General features: G+C 39.6%; 2 protein-coding genes across 5 annotated transcripts in view; one reads left to right on the top strand and one right to left on the bottom strand.

The window, feature by feature from the left end:
• The window catches only part of ZDHHC23 (zinc finger DHHC-type palmitoyltransferase 23), a 63,839-nt gene extending 49,744 nt beyond the window's left edge, over positions 1–14,095 (top strand). For all 4 annotated transcript variants that reach the window (XM_069554117.1, XM_069554125.1, XM_069554062.1 and 1 more), the window contains one exon: positions 13,334–14,095. In XM_069554117.1, the coding sequence (XP_069410218.1) occupies positions 13,334–13,389 (56 nt within the window). In that variant the 3' untranslated portion in view covers positions 13,390–14,095. The remainder of the gene's footprint in view (positions 1–13,333) is intronic.
• The window catches only part of CCDC191 (coiled-coil domain containing 191), a 97,411-nt gene that overhangs the window by 31,286 nt on the left and 40,447 nt on the right, over positions 1–25,678 (bottom strand). The window contains exons 9-13 of the mRNA XM_069553502.1: positions 19,236–19,482; positions 10,825–11,270; positions 9,947–10,059; positions 7,886–7,968; positions 5,697–5,798 (exon numbers count right to left, since the gene is read on the bottom strand). Of these exons, the coding sequence (XP_069409603.1) occupies positions 5,697–5,798; positions 7,886–7,968; positions 9,947–10,059; positions 10,825–11,270; positions 19,236–19,482 (991 nt within the window). The remainder of the gene's footprint in view (positions 1–5,696; positions 5,799–7,885; positions 7,969–9,946; positions 10,060–10,824; positions 11,271–19,235; positions 19,483–25,678) is intronic.

Genomic DNA, 25,678 nt, shown 5'->3' on the forward strand with positions numbered 1-25,678 from the left:
AAAAGCATTCTTATCTATGTCATGAACAATCTCCATGTTGCCAAAGTTTGTCTGTCCTCTTTTTAACTGTACCCAGCAGCATTTAGCCCAGTTAACCACCATCACTTCCTTCTAGAAATACTTTTTTTCTCTCAGCTTTTCAATAAGTAATTCTCTTGCTATTCTTTCTACTTCACTAGCTCATCCTCTGAGTAGTTATTCATATACTCTCAGACATGGTCTTGGATTTTTGCATTTCTTCTCTCTCCACATAATATCCCAAGTTGATTTCATTCACATCCAGAGTATTAAAACACTGACATGTTTTTGATGGCCAGATTCCTTACTATAATCTTGATATCCAAACTTACATATTCAACTGCCTATATGATGTTTTCATTTTGATGTCTAATAGGTGTCTCACATTTAACCTGCCCCTTGTGGACCTTGGGGCTCCGTGGTGGCTCAGACAGTAAAGAGTCTGCCTGCAATGCAGGAGACCTGGGTTTGATCCCTAGGTCGGGAATATCCCTGGAGAAGGTAATGGCAACCCACTCTGGTATTCCTGCCTGGAAAATTCCAAGGACAGAGGAGCCTGGCAGGCTACAGTCCACAGGGTCACAAAGAGTCAGACACGACTGAGCGATTAACACTTTTGGACCTTCCAGAGGCCATCTTAGAACAAGACCCAGTTTCTCCCTCAGTCAGTCTCTCCCATCAGGTAGCTTCCATAAGCCTCTTATCCTTCTCCATCAGAGGACAGACAGACTGAAAACCACAATTACAGAAAACTAACCATCTGATCACATGGACCACAGCCTTGTCTAACTCAATGAAACTATGAGCCATGCTGTGTAGGGAGGACAGGTCATGATGGAGAGTTCTGACAAAACATGGTCTACTGGAGAAGGGAATGGCAAACCACTTCAGTATTCTTGCTGTGAGAACCCCATGAACAGTATGAAAAGGCAAAAAGATAGGACACTGAAAGATGAACTCCCCAAGTTGGTAGGTGCCCAATATACTACTGGCGATCAGTGGAGAAATAACTTCAGAAAGAATGAAGAGACGGAGCCAAAGCAAAAACAACACCCAGTTGTGGATGTGACTGATGATGGAAGTAAAGTCCGATGCTCTAAAGAGCAATATTGCATAAGAACCTGAAATGTTAGGTCCATGAATCAAGGCAAATTGGAAGTGGTCAAACAGGAGATGGCAAGAATGAATGTAGACATTTTAGGAATCTGCGAACTAAAATGGACTGGAATGGGTGAATTTAACTCAGATGACCACTATATCTATTACTGTCGGCAAGAATCCCTTAGAAGAAATAGAGTAGCCATCATAGTCAACAAAAGAGTCTCAAAAGCAGTACTTGGATGCAGTCTCAAAAACGACAGAATGATCTCTCATTTCCAAGGCAAACAATTCAATATCACAGTAATCCAAGTCTATGACCCAACCAGTAATGCTGAAGAAGCTGAAGTTGAACAGTTCTGTGAAGACCAACAAGACCTTCTAGAACTAACATCCAAAAAAGATGTCCTTTTCACTATAGAGGACTGGAATGCAAAAATAGGAAGTCAATAAATACCTGGAGTAACAGGCAAATTTGGCCTTGGAGTACAGAATGAAGCAGGGCAAAGGCTAACAGAGTTTTGCCAAGAGAATGCACTGTCATAGCAAACACCCTCTTTCAACAACACAAGAGAAGACTCTACACATGGATATCACCAGATGATCAATACTGAAATCAGATGGATTATATTCTTTGCAGCCAAAGATGGAGAAGCTCTACACAGTCAGCAAAAACAAAACCAGGAGCTGACTGTGGCTCAGATCATGAATTCCTTATTGCCAAATTCAGACTTAAATTAAAGAAAGCAGGGAAAACCACTATACCATTCAGATATGACTTAAATCAAATCCCTTACAATTATACAGTGACTAGGAAGTGACAAACAGATTCAAGGGATTAGATCTGTTAGACAGAGTGCCTGATGAACTATGGATGGAGGTTCGTGACAGTGTATAGGAGACAGGAATCAAGACCATCCCCAAGAAAAAGAAATGCAAAAAGGCAAAATGGCTGTCTGGGGAGGCCTTACAAATAGCTGTGAAAAGAAGAGAAGCGAAAGGCAACAGAGAAAAGGAAAGATATACCCATTTGAATGCAGAGTTCCAAAGACTAGCAAGGAGAGATAAGAAAGCCTCCTTCGGTGATCAATGCAAAGAAATAGAGGAAAACAATAGAATGGGAAAGACTAGAGATCTCTTCAAGAAAATTATAAACACCAAAGAAACATTTCATGCAAAATGGGTATAATACAGGACAGAAATGGTACGGACCTAACAGAAACAGAAGATATTAAAGAAGATGTGACAGGAATACACAAAAGAACTATAAAAAAAGATCTTCAAGACCCAGATAATCACAATGGTGTGATCACTCACTAGAGCCAGACATCCTGGAATCCTGGAAAACTCAGCAGTGGCCACAGGACTGGAAAAGGTCAGTTTTCATTCCAATCCCAAAGAAAGGCAATGCCAAAGAATGCTCAAACTACTGCACAATTGCACTCATCTCACATGCTAGTAACGTAATGCTCAAAATTCTTCAAGCCAGGCTTCAACAGTATGTAAGCCATGAACTTCCAGATGTTCACATTGGATTTAGAAAAGGAGAAGAACCAGAGATCAAATTGCCAACATCTGTTGGATCATTGAAAAAGCAAGAGAGTTCCAGAAAAACATCTACTTCTACTTTATAGACTATGCCAAAGCCTTTGACTGTGTGGATCACAACAAACTGTGGAAAATTCTCAAAGAGATGGGAATACCAGACCACCTTATCTGCCTCCTGAGAAATCTGTATGCAGGTCAAGAAGCAACAGAACAGAAGATAGACCATGGACATGGAACAACAGACTAGTTCCAAATTGGGAAACGAGTTCATCAAGGCTGTGTATTGTCGTCCTGATTATTTAACTGATATGAAGAATACATCATGAGAAATGATGGGCTGGATGAAGCATAAGCTGGAATCAAGATTGCCAGGAGAAATATCTATAATCTCAGATATGCAGATAACACCACCCTTATGGCAGAAAGTGAAGAAGAACTAGAGAGCCTCTGGATGAAACAGGAGAGTGAAAAAGTTGGCTTAAAACTCAACATTCAGAAAACTAAGATCATGGCATCCAGTCCCATCACTTCATGGCAAATAGATGGGGAAACAATGGAAAAAGTGGCTGACTTTATTTTTGGGGGCTCCAAATTCACTGCAGATGGTGACTGCAGCCATGAAATTGCAAGACACTTGCTCCTTGGAAGAAAAGTTATGACCACCCTAGACAGCATATTAAAAAGCAGAGACATTATTTTGCCGACAAAGGTCCATCTAGTCAAAGCTCTGTTTTTTCCAGTAGTCATGTATGGATGTAAGAGTTGAACTATAAAGAAAGCTGAGCGCCAAAGAATTGATGCTTTTAAACTGTGGTGTTGGAGAAGACTTGTGAGAGTCCCTTGGACTGCAAGGAACTCCACCAGATAGTCACAGAGAAGATCAAGGGAGAGTTCAGATAAAGTCCCTATCATGGGTCTAGCTGGGGCAGAGGAACAGCAACCTCTGGGAAATCTGCCTAGACTCTTCTTCTGGCCTTCATCTGCACGCAGCACCACCTGAAGGCATTAGGGTGAGGCTGCTGCCACTGGAGGAGGGGAACTCTGCCCAGAGTAGCCTCCTTATCTCATTTAAGAGAAGGAGGAACCTTACAGAGGGAAGTGCTCTAAGATCAAAGACTGAGACAGTGGAGACTGAAAGAAGGAAACACAGGGGCAGGGAAAATCTCTGCCCCTACAGTAACAGCCAAAATTCTGAATGGCCAATACTGTGCACTCCAAAGAGTGAGACTTAATCAGATCATTAGAGAAGGCTCCACTCATCCCCACCACACCAGCGTGCTAGCAAACCTAGTAATAACAGTGGAGTACAGCTGGAGGACTGCAAGAGACAGATTTTCCTCAGGGAACCACCCAAAGGGAAGACCTAAAGCCAAAAGAGGGGACAAAGAAATAGTCGCTAGAGAAAACTGAAGTCTATGATGCTCACAGCAACAACAAACTTCAAACACAGCCCGACTCCTGGCTAGATTAACACAACTCTCCACACTAAAGGCCCGTTTACCTCAGTTTCCATTGCCCTGTACATGCCTGGCTTTCAACAACAACAAAAAATAAAGACATATTAAAAAATAAGAAATTAACACAGGCTGAAAAGATAAAGCCATCATCAGAACAAAACCCACATATGAGAAAGATGTTGGAACTATCAGAGAGGGAATTTTAAGTAACTTACGACAAGCTCTAAGGGAAGGACTAGTATCCTTGTAAGAGGAGACACCAGAGAACTTACATCCTGTCACTCTCCCCTGCTGTGTACACGCACCAAGGAAAGGACATGCGACGATACACTGAGAAGGCGACCTTCTACCGCCAGGAAGAGAGCTCTCACTAGAAACCAACCATGCTAGCACCCTGCTCTTCAACATCCAGCCTCCTCGACTGGGAGAAAATCAGTTTCCGTCATGTAAGCCACCTGCCCTGTGGTGTTTTGTCACGGCAGTCCGACCATCCCTAGGTTTACTGAATGCTGTCTTCACTATCATGATTTCCACACAGCATTGCTTCTGATCACAGAACTCACTTGACAGCAAAAGAAATGCAGCGATGGACCCACACGCATGGAATTTACTGGCCTTACCACCATCCTGAGGCAGCTTGCTCGCCAGTATGGCAGAATGACCTTTGGAAGACCCAGCTGCAACACCAGTTAGGTGGCAGTACCTTGCAGGTCTAGGATAAGGTTCTCCAGAAGGCTGTCTGTGCTCTGAATCAGCATCCAGTATATGGTACTATTTCGCCAGGAAGCTAGGGGAGGAAGTGGGAGTGGCACCACTCACTAGCAACATTTCTGGTTTCCTTTTCTCACAACTTTATGTTCTGTTGGCCTAGAGGTCTTGGTTCCAAATGGGGGAATGCTTCCATAAGGAGATACACAATGATCACTGGGGGGAATTGGTACTACTCCTCAATGGAGCTGAAGATGAATATGACTGGAATACAGGAGAACCCTTAGGGTATCTCTTGGTATTATCATGCCCTGTGATAAGGTGAAAGGAAAACTACAACCCAATCCATGCAGGACTACTAACAGGCCAAACCCGCCCAGAATGGAGGGTCAGGTCACCCCATGACTAGCAGAGATGCTCACTGAAGACAAATGGGTAGTGGCTAGTGAAACAAGGTAACTATAAATACCAACTACATCCACTTGACTGGTTACAGAAATGAATTGGAATTGTCAGGAGTATTCCCTTCTTATTTTGCTGTGAGTATCTTTGTGTGTTTTCAGTTGCATGCAGGATAGGACTTTCTGGCCAACCCAATACTTTGAAGAAAATATACTCAGAATCCATAAAGGGGATCTCACCTAACCCTGGATAGAGAGAAGGGTGGGGCAAGACAGGAAAGGCTAACTGGGTTGAGTTAAGATCTGAGGAATGAGCAGGTAGTTATTAAGTAAGGTAGAGAAGAGGGTGGAGGTGACAGAAGAGTGTTCTAGACAGAAATTCTTGGGAGGGAAGGTGCATAGGACTATAGGGTCACACACAGCAGGCTTCATGGGACAAGTGGCTGACCAAACAGAAACTACTAACCATTTTCTTCAGTCTCTTCTCTTCTCTTTTTTTCTCAAGCTGAGCCTCCTTTTCTTCTGCTTCCCTCTTCTGACGCTCCTCCTCTTGGGCCTTTAACTGGGCCTAATCAAGGTTAGAATTTGTAAAAATCAGACCCTCAATTTGCACAGAAATAAGATTGTTTATGTTGAGGAAAGTCCACTATCTACCAAGGAAGAAGCCTGCACTATGTATTAAAAGTAGAAAACCCAAGTAACAGGTGGTCAGTTGTGTAACTTAACTGTTTCTCCGAAGGGATTCTCTTCTACTTGGGAAGATGAGGCTGAGCATGAATGATACCATTAACTTTTCATCATAAAATGATTACTCTAGTTCTTATTTCATTTATGAAATACTAAGTCCAAACTATACACAGTATAAGAAAAATTTTCTTCCATTTCACCAAAACCCACAAAACTGTTAGAACGATTTATTTTTTCTTACATACTCAGTTGCTTCAGTCGTGTCCGACTCTTTGAGACCCTATGGACTGTAGCCTGCCAGGCTCCTCTGTCTATGGAATTCTCCAGGCAATAATACTGGAGTGGATTGCCATTCCCTTCTCCAGGGGATCTTCCCAACCCAGAGGATCTTTCCAATCCAGGGATCTTCCCAATGCAGGGTCACCTGCATTGCAGGCAGATTCTTTACTGCTGAGCCATCAGGGAAGCCCCTATTTTTTCTTAGTAGGTACAAAATTTCCTTTTGGCAGTCCAGATCAAGACTTTGGAAGGTTAAAAATTTCCCACCTTTAAACTATAAGCAAGGTGAAAAGTCACCCTTCAGAATGGGAGAAAATAATAGCAAATGAAGCAACTGACAAAGAATTAATCTCAAAAATATACAAGTTGCTCCTGCAGCTCAATTCTAGAAAAATAAACAACCCAATCAAAAAATGGGCCAAAGAACTAAACAGACATTTCTCCAAAGAAGACATACAGATGGCTAACAAACACATGAAAAGATGCTCAACATCACTCATTATCAGAGAAATTCAAACCAAAACCACAATGAGGTACCATCTCACGCCAGTCAGAAAGGCTACTATCAAAATGCCTATAAACAATAAGTGCTGGAGAGGGTGTGGAGAAAAAGGAACCTTCTTACACTGTTGGTGGGAATGCAAACTAGTACAGCCACTATGGAGAACAGTGTGGAGATTCCTTAAAAAACTGGAAATAGAACTGCCATACAACCCAGCAATCCCACTGCTGGGCATACACTGAGGAAACCAGAACTGAAAGAGACACGTGCACCCCAATGTTCATCACAGCACTGTTTATAATAGCCAGGACATGGAAGCAACCTAGACAGGGATGCCCATCAGCAGATGAATGGATAAGAAAGCTGTGGTACATATACACAATGGACTAGTACTCAGCCATTAAAAAGAATACATTTGAATCAGTTCTAATGAGGTGGATGAAACTGGAGCCTATTATACAGACTGAAGTAATTCAGAAAGAAAAACACCAATACAGTAGACTAATGCATATATACGGAATTTAGAAAGACAGTAACGATGACCCTATATCTGAGACAGCAAAAGAGACACAGATATAAAGAACAGTCTTTTGGACTCTGTGGGAGAAGGCAAGGGTGGGATGATTTGAGAGGGTAGTGTTGAAATGTGTATATTATCATATGTGAAGTGGATCACCAGTCCAGGTTTGATGCATGAGACAGGGTGCTCCGGGCTGGTGCCCTAGGATGACCCTGGGGGATGGGATGGGGAGGGAGGTGGGAGGGGGGTTCTGGATGGGGAACACATGTGTGCCCGTGGCTGATTCATGTCGATGTATGGCAAAAACCACTACAATACTGTAAAGTAATTAGCCTCCAATTTAAAAAAAAAAGAATTACCCACCTTTGTAAACTTATCAGGTTGAACATTTACCTATTACACATCAGTCTTGGTTATGTGTAAATCTCCTAAGTTGCTAGCTCCATCAACATTTCAAAACATCACTGTTGTATACTAATGATGCTGATGCTCCTTCTCTTCATTTTCCTAAAACTATCATAGAGTTCAGGCCATGCGGCAAAAAGCCATATCCAAAGTTGGTGTTATGCTACTGCCTTAGTGGCCTTAAACAACCTAGGTTTCAGTTTTTAATAAAGACGTATACAAATCCTTTTTCTTGCCTCACTTTGCATTCTTGATTTATTACCAATTTCTCCTCTTCTTGTTTTTTCTTCTTCTCTGCCAAGATCCGCCTACGTTCAGCTCGCTGAACTGCTCTCTCTTCCATGGCTAGAAAACAGTAAGAGTTCCAATATAAAAAATATAAGGAACACTGGAAAAGAAATGTCTCCATTTTATGGTAAAATTGTTAAAGTTTTCTTTTGAGTTTCACAGTGCCAAATATATATATATTTGCATAGAATTTATATTAAAATACAATTACAGAAATTGTAATTATACAATGTGTATAGGTATACACACACATACACACACATCCTATAGGTTAAGGACTGACAATCCCATCCTTGGCCATGCTGAACAATTTTCAAGATTATGTTTTTGTTCACATTTCTATTAGAATAATTGTTTGCTGGTTTAAAGATAATGTGTCTTGAAAAAACTTTTAGTATGTGAAATCCAGAAACCAGAATTTTAATTTGGCAATTCCTTTAATGAATGTTGAAAACTTTAATTACATCTAACAAATACTGTGAGAACAGAATCACTCCTCAAATACCATTGAGTTTGCTACTTTCTCCTCGGTTACTATGTATGTCTGTATATGTGACAACAACAACAGACAAACTGAGGTTTGGGGTCATGATGATCACATTTTAAACTAGTTTTAGGGCTGGGATATCCAGATGGGCAGGAAATGGAATTGTACTAGGCATCTGAAGAACTGGCATCTGAACGAATTCAAGTGTCAGACTCCTGTTCTTGACAGTCTATTAAATATCGATCCAAAAGAAGCAAATGTGCAAGATGGCCTGATAATATGACTCTGTCACCAGCTGGGGTTTCATAGGCAGAGGGGCATGGGTGGGAGGAGTATCAAGTTCTGCTCACCTAACTCAGCCAATGGTTACTTTAGGTTCCTTGTGCTGTGTTACAGAGAAGAAAATTGAAGTCCAAGTTTCAAGAATTAATAAACAAAAAACCCAGCAGGTTATTTCTTACAGATATTAAGTGTCGTCTTTGCTGGAAAAAGAATAGTGGGGGTGCCACAGATGGCAGGAATGAGACTGTCTTTAAGGAGGCAGAAATAAGACTAGGGGATTAAAGTGAGAGCCCCAAGAGGCAGAGCCTGTGGTAATATGCAATTTTTTCATCTTTTCTAGAGCTAGTCATTAAAGATTACTTGAAAATAGCCAGGTGTTCCAAAACATGCTAACTCTTTCATCAAACAATAATTTCTTAAAAATAATCACACCAAACTGGGCATTTCCTTATCATCCTCACTGATGGACAAAGAGGTCATAAACTGCTGACTTGGCAGACAGTCAATGCATAGATTGCTGATTTTTTTTCACTAACAGGAACGGACTTCAGGCACAGTGTACCTCTGGTGACATCACTTCCTGTTAGGGCAGCAATCCTACCACAGGTAAAAAGTCAGATTTATAAGCTACAATAAAATTGTCAAAGTGCCTACCACTTAACACAAACATATGTTCAGTGCATGACTAAGTACAGAGTAAAAACAACTAGCAGTTTCACTAGGTGAGTTCTAAGGAATGCTTCTCTTTTCATAGAATGGTTTGGTTTAAATAATGATTCCTATGCACATCAAAAATGTTATTAAAATGTCTGGTTTATAGATTTCATTCTAGAAGCCTGTCATCAAGGCACAATTCATTATAAAATGATGTAATAACTTGATGTAGAATACTGTAAACTGATCTGTATTTTAATGTTAAAAAGTACAATGACAGGGGACCTTTAGTGTTTATTCTTAGAAGCCACTCAGAATTTTTTTGTGAATTGTCCCATTTTAAAAACACAATCCAAATCTCAAATTACAAAAGAATGATTAAACCTTTCAGCAATGTTTTGTTTTTGTATTGGCCAGGAAGACCAGAAAGTTTGGCAGGAGGGGTAGGAACAAAGTCGTGGTGTAATCTACTTGTCACGTATCTACCCATCTTAGACTTTGACCAGGTTCTGCTAAGTCTCAAAACCCAACAGTTGCCAGGATTCAGTCCCAACATATCCTACTCCAGGAGGAAAGATAACCATAACCCAGGTCCCACCGAGATAGCCCTGCCTTTCAGTATAGGATGGGGAGCCATCAACTGCCTTGGATTCCTTCTGGGTCCAGAAAGAGAGTTTCGGGAGTCACTTCTACTGCCTTCAGTCCCAGGGCAAGCAACAGGTGAACTGGGGAGAAAAAAGGGGAAAAGAATTCAGACCAGTCACCAGTTTCAGAACTCAAAGTCTTTTACAAACTTTAATTAATCCTTACTCCCTGAGATAACTATGTGTTATAATACCCATTCAATAAATTGGTATAATGAGGCATGGAAAGGTTGAGTGACTGGCCTGAGTCTATGATGTGAGTCAGGTGCTCTGACCCCCAACCTAGTACTTCAGATCAATACATACTGCCCACTTCTTATCCTACCATTTATCACACATACTGAGTATGTCACAAGCATGTCTAAAACCATCTTAAATAGCTTTTGAGAAATTTGGACTATTATTCTAGGTTCAAAGATGTTTATCTCAAACAACTACAGACTTCCCCAGTAAGCCATCCCCAAGGGCTGCTCCGTTTAGACTTGATATTTTCTGACCTGGCTTCTCAGCCCTCAACATAATCAGGAATCCAGAAATCAAGATAAAGCAAGTAAGCATTTTCCTATTTTACTGGTAGAGTGACAAAGCTCCTCAGACAAAGGCAGCTACAGTACAATTGCTAACTGTATACAATTGGATCCTTTTGGGCAGCCACTTGCCTTAAATACCTTTTGGTACCTTTCACAGACCAATCACAATGTATGAGTCCTCTCTGCTTTGCACGTGCACAATAAGCAATTATGGAGTCTGGATGTTGGGTAAAATTCAGGAGCCTTTTGACCACAAAGTAAAACAATAGCAACAACAACAAAGACTCCAGAGAGTGTTCCAATACAATGAACATACTTTGGAAGCACCTGGCAGGTTCGTTCCCATTCATCTTCTCCCGGGTTTGACAGCTGGCAGCTCTGTGGGTGCGTACGCCCTGCTGCCCACCGAACCTCTGCCAGCCGCTGGTTTTCCTTCAGCTCCAGAATTGTTTTCTGCTGCTCCTGAAGTTTCTTCTTCTGCTTTTCAATCAGCTGCTGCTGGAAGATATGGCGGTTGTGGAAATGACCCATGCAAACAGGTTCTGCTTTCCGGCTGCTGGTTCTGAACTTCTTTTTGTTACCAGGCTGCTGGGAGGGCTCATCACCTGGGCCCTTGTGTGGCTTACTGTCAGACGTATCCGGAGGGGCCTTTTGGAGGGGAACCTGGAGGATGCTCTTTGTTGGTCTTCCGAGGTGGCAGCTGGGCAGACAACCACTGCTCCCAGAGGGAGGCTTTTCCCACAAAGCAGGGACAGCAGGCACCTGAGAGAGAAGGAATATGCTGTAGCTCATTCATTTAAAGGACTGTGCTGATGCGCTCTATCTCTCCCAGGTCAGTGCTGCTCTGTTCAATGGCACAGTTGCCCTGACCGCAGCCACGGCTGCTCTGGGCTCCCGCCTGGCTATCTCAGAGGCTGCCAGTCTTACTGCCATGGCCAGGATATTTGTGATCAGGAAAACGTGCTCTTATAAATATCTAATTTGGATAGTTCGTTTAGAAATTGGGCATGATTATTCCAGATATACATCCCAGGAATTTAATCTGCATGAAAGAAAGAAAAGAAAGAAAGTCACTCAGTCGTGTCTGACTCTTTGCGACCCCATGGACTGTAGCCTACCAGGCTCTTCCATCCATGGGATTTTCCAGGCAACAATACTGGAGTGGGTTGCCATTTCCTTCTCCTGGAGAGCTTCCCGACCCAGGGACTGAACCCGGGTCTCCCACATTGTAGGCAGACGCTTTACCATCTGAGCCACCAGGGAAGTTCTGCATGAACTGACCCTGAATTTTGCAGGAAATGGGCTTCCCTGGTGGCTCAGATGGTAAAGAATCTGCCTGCAATGCAGGAGATTCAGGTTCGATTCCTGGGTTGGAAATATCTCCTGGAAAAGGGAATAGCTACCCACTCTAGTATTCTTGCCTGGAGAATTCCATGGACAGAGGAGCCTGGTGGGCTGCAGTCCATGGGATCGCAAATAATCAGACCCGACTGAGCAACTAACACTTTCACTTTGCAGGAAATTGAAAATATTATGGCAAAGTATATATTCTTTCTCAAGAATGTTTGACAACTAAGGAAAAACTTTACAAATCAATAATAGCTCTTTAATAATAACAGCTCTTTAATGACAGTTCTTCCAATGTCTCTCTTGCCACTAATAAATTAATCACAGGGTATTTATCTATTTCAGGATTAAGGCCTGGATTAAACCATACTGTCTCCAGCTATTCCAAAGAATTTATTTGTGGGAAGTGTTTGCAAGCCCACTGGGCAAATATCTACATTATATATGACTAATAATATTTTGTATTAGCATATGGCTTAATAGTTTTTAAGGCTTTATCACATAAATCTCATTTAACAGATTTAGGTGTTGTACTCAATTACAAATTCTATATGGAAAGAAACAGACTTGTTAATCAGAAAAAGTTATGCTGGTTAAAATAATGTCACAGTTAAAATGTTTCTTCTAGAATAGTTTGATTCCATGGTCTAAAGTCTGATCAGTTTTTGACTCTGTCATCCATAGTGGTGTTAGGAGAAAAATACGATGAACTATCTTGTATCATAGAAGCTTCTAGCTCCATCAGGGTGCCATACTTGGGAACTCAAAGATAATTTTCATGATGATGGAAGTATTTTCCACAGACTAAGCGAAAGCAAAAGATATAATATATTGAAACTCTGAAATGTTAAAATACTTTAAAACATAGCCTTCTATTTTAGAAATGTCAGTGGACATTTATTCATGAGAACACCTGCTTAAGCAATTTAATGTCAAGCAAGGTATGTGTTTTAGGCTCTTTTAAACTTTGTGGTAATGATGCATTATTAACCCAGCAAGACTATAAAAGCCTTGAGTACAGCAACAAGATTTCTTTTGGATCATGGTAACTTTTTAAGGTGAAAATAAGAGAATGAAAGAAAAGCTTAATGGTACAGATTGTACTTAACAGAACAGGACTGAACAGTCTGGCTCAATTAGAGAAAATCACCTCTATTAGCTAACTAATAATTTCAAAAAATTTCAAGGTATAAGATATGTGTTCATGGTACATATGTTTCTCTGACAGTATAATTACTGAGCATCTAAGTATAGATTTTATATATTCATTTGTTCATGTTACACTGTATACTCTGGGCAAGATCAGAATTTATCTAGTAATCTATAGAATCTATTACAGCCTTTTATTTTCATTTGTTCTACTTTTTACAACTTTATCTTTTCTTGATAAAATCTTTTATCTTGACTTCAGAGATCTGAAGACTTTTTTCTTGAGTCTAAATTATATACACATGTAGCAACTTTTCTGTTTTATGCAGGTAACAAAGGACTTTCTGCTGACTTCTTCCATTTGAAGATAACTGGAACTTTGTGATGTAAAAGGCTTCACACAGCTATTTACATAGAAGATTCTCTTGGGTCTCAATGGAAACAAGATTATCTAACTAACATCAAGGCAGTTAAGTTGCCTAGGGGAAGGGACCAAAATGTTACATAAATCCAAAAAAGCACCCTCATGACCCTCCTCTGCAGAGAGAGACTAAGCTTAAATTAAAACCCGCCTACTTGCTGGCAGTAATCACAACAAAAAGCAAGGTTGGGGATCATGCAGTGCTCAATTTAACTTCACACATTTGACTTTAGTACTTAACAGCATTATGTAGAAGGGTGCAGGGGCCAGGTTGGAGGTGAGGGGGCAGAGGTTCTTTTCCAAAAGTCTTTTCAAACATGCCAAATTCAATTATGAAAGAAAAAACTTATAGGATTGACAAAAACTTAACTGTATACTGAGAGAATGAATTTATGGTTCATCAAGGAGGAAGGGTTGAAGGAGGGATATACTGAGAGTTTGAGATTACCATGTACACACTGCTATATTTAAATAGATAACCAACAAGGACCTACTGTATAGAACATGGAACTTGGCTCAATCTCTTGTAAAAACCTAAATGAGAAAAGAATTTGAAAAAGAACAGATACATGTTTATGTATAACTGAATCACTTTGCTGTACACCTGAAAATCACATAATATTGTTAACCAATGATACTCCAATATAAAATAAAAATTAAAAAAAGAAAATGAGTTCAACAGGTTTCCCTACAGATTAATTATTGTATACTTAGAACACATAATTTAAAATAAATGTACAACCAGAAAAAAATTCAGATATGACAGACCAATTAAAAAACAAAATGAAACTTAACTGTATACAGTACCAAACACTACAAATAAATCAAGACAAATAAAATGAAAAAAATGCAAAATAAATGATAATAAAAGCATCAATAGTCTTAAAAACATAGAGTTCCTATAAATAACAAAAAAAATATAATCAAGGATAAAAATGGACAAAATGTATGATGAGACAAATCACTATTAACTTTTCTATACTCTTTTTCAGATATATATATATAAATGGTCAATATAAAAAATGCTTAACCTCACTAGTAGTAAAAAATGCAAATGTTGAAGCAACAATAACATGAAAAATATTTTACCTGTCAACTTGGCAAAAATAATAAGTATGGTATCAAACAGGAAAACAGGTACTTCTTTGAAACAACCTTCCTGGACGGGCCATTTGGTAAAAGTCTTTAAAATGTGCATTCTATTTTTAGGTAATTTATCCAAAGTAAAAGCTTATGGATGTGTGCAAAGACTTAGCTACTTGTTCACTAAGGCTTTGTTTATAAAAGTGGTAAACTAGAAATAAGTTAAATGCCTAGCAACAGAAAAGAGTCTAACTTGTGGTTCATGATAGAGTTTCATGCAGTCATTAAACACAATGGCACAGAATGACAGTCCTTAACCAGGGCTTATTCATCAAGTTCACCCGTGGAACTTCAAAAAAAACCATGGTGCTCCACACCCAGAAATTCTGATTTCGTAGGTCTGAGTCTGTGTTATACTCTCAATTGGAAACTACTGTTGTAGATGTAGATTTAGTGACACAGAAAACTCTCATTACATTGTGGAAAATAATTTTAGAAAAACAGACCACATTATTATAAGAAGAAAGTATATTCTCACCAAAATGGGTATAGAGGAAAATATCTCAACATAATAAAAGTCATTTATGATAAACCACAGCCAATATAATGCTCAATTGTGTAAAGCTGAGAACCTCCCCACTAAATTCAGGAACAAGACAAGGATGCCCACTCTCACCATTGCTATTCAACATAATACTGGAAAGCCACAGCAATCAACAAGAAAGAGAAATAAAAGGTATTCAAATTGGAAGAGAAGAGATAAAACTGTCACTGTTTGCAGAAGCCATGATTCTCTATACAGAAAACCATAAAGACTTTGTATACAAACTATTAGAACTAATAAATGAATCCAGTAAGGGGACTTCCCTGGTGGTCCAGTGGTTAGAACTCCACACTTCCACTACACAGGGCACAGGTTCCATCCTTGCTCAAGGAATGCACACATCCCTACTGTGCAGTGCAGCCAAAAAAAAAAAAAAAAAAGGCAAAGGAATTCAGGAAAGTCGCAAGATATAGGATTAACATATTTAAATCTGCTGCATTTCTTTATACTAACAATGAAATATCAGAAAGAGAAAGCAAAAAAAAAATTCCATTTAAAACTGTATCATGTTGGCACAACACTGAAAATCAATTATACTTCAATAATAAATGAATAAATAAATAAAACTGCATAAAGAAGAAACCTAGAAATAAGCTTAACCAAGGAAGTGAAAGGCCTGAAAACTATAAAACACTGATAAAAGAAACTGAAGATGATTCAAAGAAACAGGACATCCCATGCTCTTGAATTGGAAGAATTAATGTTATTAAAATGGCCGTGCTACCCAAAGCAACCTACAGATTAAATGCAATCCCTAAAAATATTCATGACATTTTCCACAGAACTATAACAAATAATCCTAAAATGTACATGGAATTATGAAAGAACCAGAATTGCCAAAGCAGTCCTGAGGAAAAAGGATCAAGTTGAAGGCATAGCCCTTCCAGACTTCAGACTACACTACAAAGCTACAGTAATCAAAACAGCATGGTACTGGCACAAAAACAGACATACAGGACAATGGAACAGAATATAGATCTCAGAAATAAACTCACACACCTATAGCAGATTAATCTCTAACCAAGGAGGCAAGAGTATACAAGGGAGAAAAAAGTCTCTTCAGCAAGTGGTATTGGGAAAGCTTGACAGTCTCACGTAAATCAGTGAAATTAGAATATTTCTTCACACCACATATAAAAATAAACTCAAAATGGTTTAAAGGCCTAAATATAAGATATGACATCATAAAACTCCTAGATGAGAACATAGGCAAACTGGACATAAATCATAGCTGTATTATCTTAGATCAGGCTCCCAAATCAAAAGAAATAAAAGCAAAAGTAATCCTACTCAAACTAAAAAGCTTTTGCACAGCAAAAGGAACCATCAACAAAACAAAAAGTCCACTAAATAGAAGAAAATATTTGCAAACAATGCAACTGACAAGGGGTTAATATCCAAAATATACAACAGAGCATACACCTCAATATCAAAAAAGCAAACAACCCAATAAAAAGTTGGCAAAAGACCTAAACAGACATTTTTCCAAAGACGACATACAGATGGTCAACAGGCACATGAAAGATGCTCAAAATCACTAATTATCAGAGAAATGCAAATCAAAGCCACAATGAGGTATCACCTCATACTGGTCACAGTGGCCATCATCAAAAAGTCCACGAATAATAAAGGCTGAAGAGGGTGTGAAGAAAAGGGAATCCTCATACACTACTGGTGGGAAAGTAAATTGGTGCATCCACTGTGGAAAACAGTACAGAGTTTCCTTAAAAAATTAACACAGCAACACTATTTACAGCAACCAAGACCTGGAAACAACTCAAGTGCCTATCAACAGACAACTGGTTTAAGAAGATGTGATGTATATAAACACAGCAGACGATTACTCAGCCATAAAAAAGAATGAAATACTGCTGTTTGCAGCAACAGGGACCTAGATAATATCATACTAACTGAAGTCAGACAGGGAAAGACAAATATGTGATATCATTTATGTATCAAGTCTAAAAAACAATACAAATGAATGTATACACAAAATGGAAATAGATTCATAGACACAGAAAGCAAACTTACAGTTACCAAAGGGGAAAGGGGAATGGGAGAGATAAATTAGGAGAAGGGGATTAACGGATACAAACTACTATGTATAAAAGAGATATCAACAAGGGCACAAGGAACTATATTCAATTATCTTACAATAACCTATAATGGAAAATAATCTGAAAAATATGTATATATAACTGAATCACTTGTGTTATATACCTGACACTAATAAAATATCGTAAATCAACTAGGCTTTCCTTTTCCTGTATTATGGCAAATTAGATATCTTCAATGACTTTTTTCCTTTTTTTTAAAATTTAAATTTATTTTAATTGGAGGCTAATTACTTTACAATATTGTAATCGTTTTGCCATACATCAACATGAATCCACCACGGGTGTACACGTGTTCCCCATTCTGAACCTCCCTCTCACCTCCCTCCCCATACCATCCCTCTGGGTCATCCCAGTGCACCAGCCCCGAGCATCCTGTATCCTGCATTGAACCTGGACTGACAATTCGTTTCTTATATGATATACATGTTTCAATGCCATTCTCCCTACTCATCCCACCCTCTCCTTCTCCCACAGAGTCCAAAAGTCTGTTCTATACATCTGTGTCTCTTTTGCCGTCTCGCATACAGGGTTATCGTTGCTGCTGCTGCTAAGTCGCTTCAGTTGTGTCCAACTCTGTGCGACCCCATAGACGGCAGCCAACCAGGCTTCCCCGTCCCTGGGATTCTCCAGGCAAAAACACTGGAGTGGGTTGCCATTTCCTTCTCCAATGCATGAAAGTGAAAAGTGAAAGTGAAGTCGCTCAGTCGTGTCCAACTCTTCACAACCCCATGGACTGCAGCCTACCAGGCTCCTCCACCCATGGGATATTCCAGGCAAGAGTACTGGAATCAATGGCTTGACTGAAGAAAATTTAAAAGCTAAATAGCATTAAAGAGAACAATTTGCATATGCTTAAATAGAGAAAAGACCCAGCTATATACTTCAACATGTTATTGGTGTGTGTGTGTAGTCTCTGTCATGTCCGATTCTTTATGATCCCATGGACTGTAGCCAGCCAGGCTCCTCTGTCCACGGAATTTTCCAGACAAGAATACTGGAGTGGGTTGCCAATAGGAGGTGGTTCCTCCTCCAGGGGATCTTCCTGACCCAGGGATCAAACCTGTGTCTCCTGCCTCTCGTACACTGGCAGGCAGGTTCTTTACCACTAGCACCACCTGGCAAGTGGTTATCTCTAAATGATGGAATTATTGCCTATTTTTTCTTTTTCCTATTTTTTACTTTTTCTCTGTGAATCCGTTTCTGTTTTATATATACATTCATTTCTTTTTCCTTTTTGTCATTTTCTCCTGCCAATTGCTACAATTAATACATATGAATTCTTATTAGGAAAATTAAAACTAAACATTCTCCTCTTATAAATCACAAGCTCATTTACAAAGGAAATGTCTGATAATCAAATAAGAGGTTTAGGAATTCTAAACAATGCTTTATACATCTGTTCTTGGATGGAATTTTTCTCTTAGTTATTTTAAATTCCCTGTCTGTATTACATCTCTACCAAATTTCAACTATTCCAAAGTTTATACGTGATTATAAAAGAAGACTCATTTCAAGAAAGTCAACACTGACCGAAAGACAACCTTTGTTCACTGCAGCAGCTCTCATCTTTTAGACAGCCCAGGAAATCTGACAACAGCATAGTCCAGGCTGTACTGTGCTGTGTTTAGTCCCTCAGTCGTGTCCCACTCTTTGCAACCCCAAGGACTGTAGCCCGTCAGGCTCCTCTGATAGGAATTCTCCAGGCAAAAATACTGGAGTGGGTTGCCATGCCCTCCTCCAAGGGATCTTACCAACCCAGGGATTGAACCTAGTCTCCCACACTGCAGGCAGAGTCTTTACCACTGAGCCACTAGGGAAGCCCAAGAATGCTGGAGTAGGTAGCCTATCCCTTCTCCAGGGGAACCTCCTGACCCAGGAATTGAACTGGGGTCTCCTGCAATGCAGGTGGACTCTTTATCAACTGAATAGCCCAGGCTAAACAAGGCCAAAGCTAAATCCCAAGTATGTAATAAGCAGGAAGACTAAGCAAAGGAGAAACATCTTACCTGTCCATTTCTAGGTGGATCCTCCATAGCCGTTGCCTCCTCAAGCAGACTGATGCTTGATGACACGTTTGCGCTGAGTTTCCCTAGTGATGCTGCCTCCAGCAGCTCATTCATTTTCTTCCTGGTTTCCTCCTTTGTTACGGCCAGTTCTCTCTTTAGGATCTCTGCACGATGCCAACGCTGCCATTCTGTAAAATGGTGTTGGAGAACTTGTTTCCGGTTATACTCAGTGGCCAGCTGTTGTTTTCTAAGCAACAAAGCACTTCCATTAAAAAAGAAGCCATTTACTGCTTTTTAGTTGATAATATAAATGAAATACAAGTCCAAAGGAGTTCTAGAGATGCTACATCATAGCTCCAGTTTGTTCTTTTATTTAAGCTCAAAGGAGTCATTTTATAAAATTCCCCAGTGCAAAGGTTGTGCTCAAAGAAGGCAACGACACCCCAAGGCACTGCCTCAGAAGAAAGAGGGACTGTTCTGTTCTGTCATACCGCAAAGACTTACTAAATTTTCTTATTACCATAATATAGTTTCTGAGAGGTTTTGGAGGGGAAGGAGCAGAAAGAACAGGTATTCAGGTAACTACTTTTACAAATATATGAATGCATGAGGGAGATATTCAACTATACTTGCAAATCTAAGGAAGACAGGTTTGGGAGAAGGAGAAAGGGACGAAACTTAACAAGTGAATTGTCGATAATCAGTTAAGTATAAGACATAAAAATCAACATGAACCTTGTGGAAGGACTTGGTCAGGGAAAGGATCTCTGAAGAGAAGGACTCATTTCCCAAAGCCATAAACTGCATGAATGAAGGACCCCCTTGTGCAGACGCTTGTTAGCACTAGAAGTATGTGAAGGGAATACACAAGGCACTTGCTCCCACAGAGCTCACTCACAACCTAGTAGGGGGTCTGGTGCACTCTCTTCCTAAGGAAGAGCTCCTTTTGATTCCTGAAAACTTCATGATGTTAGGGCACATGACTGAGTGGAGTTGGGAACTGCCAGCTACATTCCCCTCCCAAAGGGGCCCATAATTTGGAGACATTTTGGTGATAGCCAGGTGACAATTCAAGCATAGAGGTCTCTGAGGTCAGTCTATAAGTGGATGATTATCATCTCTGAAGAAGGGAGCTGTAGAGCTTGGAACTTATGTCACAACCAGGGTCCATTTTGAGATTTAAAATCTAATACTGTTTAGATATCTACTTAATTTTACCTTGTAAAGGTGACTTGAATAAGTTCTCTACAGCACTATTTGCATATCCACTTCTGTTAAACATATGTAACACTTAACCCTCCTCATGGACTTTTTGGGGTCATATCAAAAAAAATCATAACATTTTAAGCCAATGAGTCAGAAGAACATTTCTACAGGTCTTAAATGCTGAAAGTGACTTTTAAACCTTCTGTGACTGACACCTACACTAAGAAAAAGTGTTACACCATGATTTCAATATAAGCTTATGTGTGTATGTGTGTATGAAACAAAGTATATATAATTGAAACAAAAGTTTTGTCAAAGGATATTTACCCTTACTACCAGATATGTACTCCAATGTTTCTTTTCTAATCTATTCTATTTTTTAAAAAACATACCTTGTCTTGAGGCTGATTTTAGGAGCTATTAATGAGTTAAAACCATTAGTTTGAAAGACTACTCGAGAGTCACAGAATTTAACATATGTCAGAGGAGTTGGGTGAAATAACCAATTAGAGTAATGTTGATTGAAATAATAGCATTTAGGATAAATGCTAACAGCAATTCTGCCAACGGCATATTTCATTATATATAATTATTTCTTTCTAATGCAGTGATAGATAAAAAATACTTGGTGATTGACTGATGGTTTCTATAGTAAAAATACAATATGGTAATAAACATTTATATATAATATTTTACTTTGATAGAAAAAAAGAAAGGATCTAAGACTGAATGACCTCGAAATAAAAATTTTAAAAGAAATAAGACTAATAAATCGGGTAGCAATGCAGGTAAGAGCAAAGCTCAAAAAATTTCAACGTCTAAATAATGAAACAAACAAAACACCCGATGGCATTTTACTCAAGTGAGTGGAAATCGTAAACTTCCACAGGCTAGAAGATGTATGTGCTCTGTCTAATTAATGTAAAATTTGATTTCCATCAATCTGGGCATGAAGAAGTGTGAAGTTTACCTGATATCTCATGTTTTTATAGCATAAACAACTAAAAGCTGCACTGGACTCTTGACTGTCAAAGAGAGGGGTTATCTGGATAGTATGAAAAGGCAAAGAGAAAAATACTTCTGGAAATGTAACAAAAAACTAAAGAGTTAAAAAAAAAAAGTGGGTTGAAAATGCATGCTTATTACTGTGTTTAGAGCTTTCCCTATTGTGATAATGCAGGGATTTGAGGATGTACTTGGGTTTGTGGGAAATGGTAGGAACACAGAAGCCAGGGATCCAGAGACAAGGCTGGTTCTGCTCTTGCTCCCCTGTGGTTCCCTTCAGCAGAGTGACACTTTTGCAGACAAGCCCATTTTTATACCTTTAAAATGATGATACTAAAAGCATAAATATTTCTGAAACTGAAAAATCACGTCTTAAAAGCTCAGTCAGACGTGATTTACTTCAGCATGCTAACCCAAAGAAATGGTTCCACAGTTCCCAAATAAACATAAAATGACGAGGCCCTTTATGGATCCTGTCCCAATGTTTCCAAGGTAAAATCAGGGAATTTCTGACAAGAGTATATAAATTGATCATTATAATTATATAACAAATGCAGAGAAAGGCTGTCTCCAAAGAACTAAGTATATAAAATGTAATAGGTCCAAATAGGAATTTAAAAATGAACCAGGCTACTCAGAATCAACACCTCAAATGCTACGTAGCTGTTGATCTAAAACACAGTAGTCAGAAGAACACTAACTAGATAGAGGACCCTGGGCAAGCAACTGAAAGTGTCTCAGATTCCTCTTCAAAAGTAGTGTCACTCTAACAACAACAAGCCCTATACTGCCCATCACACAGGAGTCTGTTTTTAAAGATGTAATTAAATTTTAAAAAGAACCTGAACATATAGAACACATGCATGTGTAAGGTAACAGCACTATCTAAGGACAAGACTATTAGATATCTAAAAAGTGAGTTTTTTAAAAGGAAGTGAGAAATGATAAATAAATAACCATATGCTAGTGATCTGATAAGAGTGCTGAAATCTGATGCAGAACACAAAAATAGCAATGATGCAAACAGCTGCATTTGGGATGAGCGGGTTCAGCAGGAACAGGAATGCATAAGCTAATGCATTCCGAAATGCACCAGGTAGCCCCCTCCAGGGAAAACATGCAAGTTAACACAGCTCTACTTTAAAGAGATTTAAAGTGAGCCAGCCAGGCCAAGTCTGGCTGGTCCTCCTGCCTCTCTGGCAGACATATTAGGAGCTTTACCAGCTTTGGATGCCACGTAATTTCTAGCCTCTCAAATGGATACCAAGATGAGCATGGGGGAAGGGCAATCGACTGTGATTAACAGAGATGCCTCATAAATGACTGCCCTACAGCACGCTGAAATCAGGAGGGTCAGAAATGGGGACTGGCAGTCTCCTGTCAGTTCTGCCTTCCCCCACCTGGCTAGCCTGGCGGGTTCACCCCAGCCTGTCCCCACACAAGCTGAGTATGTACCGGCTTACCAGTTTTCCCCGAAACTGAAAAATGCTCTCTTCTACTTAGTCATGATCTATCTCTCTCAAAAGATGGGACCCAAGAGTTCCTATTTTTAAAAAGCTGCTTGGGGGACTGCAATGCATGATAGCCAAGTCTATGTCATTCCTAAGTTTTTTATCTTATTGCGCCTTCTGTTGCAATTATTTTTAGTATTTGGGTAAATTTTTAACTTCCCCACTTAGATTGAAAACTCCTAAAAGGCAAGAATGTTCAACACTCTTTTTAGTTCCTCTGCAGGTACTTAAGAAAGAGTCTAGCATACAGTAAGCATCAGTAAAGCTGACCAGGTGAGCGAATACATGCTATCAGACAGAATAAATGAATGAGTGAATGAATCAATGTCACGGTTTGAAGGATGACAAAGGGCCTGCCACTGCACTCCCCAGTCCCCATCACTGACATTCTGGGCACTGTTTCCAGACACTGCCTATTAAGGTGTAAGTTTCCTAGGAGGGATAACATCAAATTGAGGAGTACAGAGACGGAGTAGGAGGGGCTAGAGGGACACAGGGAAGAGAGATGAAAGCCTGGTCCAGGAAAGGCCCAAAGCACTTGTTCAAGAGAAGGCAGGGTTGAGGATACTGTGGAGATTAGTAAGGGAAGGACAGAGATGCTTCCCAGGAAAGAACTGAGGAATCGGGAGAGTAGGCTCAGGAAGGGTGGGGAGAGAATGTTGAAAACAAGCCCTGCTTCTTTCCAATGTGTCCAGACTGGCTGTAAATGGAAGGAATATGGTGGAGAGGAGGAATGGAAGATCTGAAGCCAATTTTCATAAGTGAATATGCTAAAGAAATTAAAAATACAGTTCAAGTCCAATACCACCATGGCCGAGGGTCTAACAGTGTTGTGTGCCACCATTTCGTTGTATTACCTGAGCGGCTAAATCCTTAGTTAAGAGTTTGGGAATATCTGTCAATGTTCCAATTTTATTACAATATTGTACTGACATTCTATATACATCAAAACTACTTTTAAAAGGAAAAAGACAAAAATTCCTATTAGGGAATTTTTAAGAAAATTTAGAAAATAAACCTTTAGAAAAAGGAGTATCTTTCAGGAGAAATATATGAATGAGTGAGACTCTGAGCACAGGCTCAGTAAGAAAAGAAGGTGACTGAATCAGGAATGAGAAGAGAGGGATTTGTTGTTGCTCCAGAGAGAAAGTGGGAAGAACAGAAAGGAAGGAAGGCAGAGAAAGAAGCCCCAAATGCTGGGCCCTGCAAGGGGGACAGGCCAGTAAGAGGAAAGCCCGAGTGGCAAACAAATGTGGATTCAAGAGCTGGAGCCTCAGGACACAGCTGAGATCTGAGAAGCAGACACAACACATGACTCTCACGTCCAGGTGAATGGGCTAAAGAATCACCGATGTTCCGCCACTCTGGTAAGAGTTTAATTTCTATAATGAGTAACCCATTTACAATAAATGTGCTCTACCCTTTGATCCCACTATTTAGGGGAAAAATGCTTGAAAATGTATGGAGTTAAATTACAGAAGAGGAAGCAACCGAGTTCTTCATTCCTCCACTGGCTCACCTATTATTCATCAGTTACGTATTTAGCATTCACAGAGGAACTGGGAGAAACTGACAAGCATGGCAAGGGGATCCTGGCTCTCCTGACACCCTTAGTCCCACTGACACTTCTTGGTTTCTGCTTGTAGTAGCTACCTTTGAGCTTTTTTCTCCACCTCTAATAACCCAACCTTCTTTGCGCAAAATCACCCAAAAATTTCCTAACGCAATCTCTAGAATGAAGAACATGCAGAGTGCCAGGGATTTGTAGGAAAGCAACATGAAGGACAGTGTGGCTCCTTTTCTATATTTCTAGCTTGACTTGTTATTTCTTAATTACTGCCCTGGTTTCACACTTGCAACCATCTAGAGTCAACGGCGATATACCAGAAATACATGACTGTCTTAGGGAGCCGTCACCTAGATTTTCTTTAACAAGGAGCAGCACAGTATAGGAAAAAGCATCTGACTCAGCATCCAAAGGACCAGGCTCTAGTCTTGGATGACTTGATGCTTTATGACCCTGACAGAGTTGTTCATCCTTTCTGTGCCTTACTTTTGCAATCTGTAAAATGAGGGGCTGGATCAGATACTCCTTGAGCTATCTTCCTACTCGAAGAGTTTCTTGCTGTAAAGGTTCATAGTAAAAAAAATTATTATAAGTTAAATATTTTCTAACTCTGACACTTAAAAAAATGTAGTATCTGTGCTGAGCATTTAAAAATAGACATTTGAAAATAATTCACAGATATGAGACAAGAAGTTCTAAGAAGATCTTTAAAAAAAAATTGGCACATTATGCTATTATGAAATCCCCATTTAGTGCTTTCATTTTAAATAGCTTAATTGGAATGGAATCTCAAGTTGTTCAGATTTTTCTTCTATAGGTTTCTTCTTCTGGCATGTAAATTTCACAGACCACTCTGAACTTTAACATCTTAGTTTCCGCTCCTGTTACGCCCTCACTGATGATGTTTCCCCTTTGCAACACCTCTAATTTCCTTCCCTTTTTTATCCAACAAATCCACCCAATTCTTTGGTCCATCACTGGGTCCTCAAAATTTAGAAGTAAATTGTAAAATGCTCCTTCCCCACACTGAAGATATTCCCTTAGCATACTGTAGGAAAGGAAAATTGTCTAAGTCACCATCCTGCTTAAAAGTCTTCAGGCATTCACCTTTATTTACCAAAGAATGCCTAAACTCCTTGTCTTACCATTTAAGA

This window comes from Ovis canadensis, chromosome 1 (assembly GCF_042477335.2).
Source record: "Ovis canadensis isolate MfBH-ARS-UI-01 breed Bighorn chromosome 1, ARS-UI_OviCan_v2, whole genome shotgun sequence".
NCBI classification, from domain to species: Eukaryota; Metazoa; Chordata; class Mammalia; order Artiodactyla; family Bovidae; genus Ovis; species Ovis canadensis.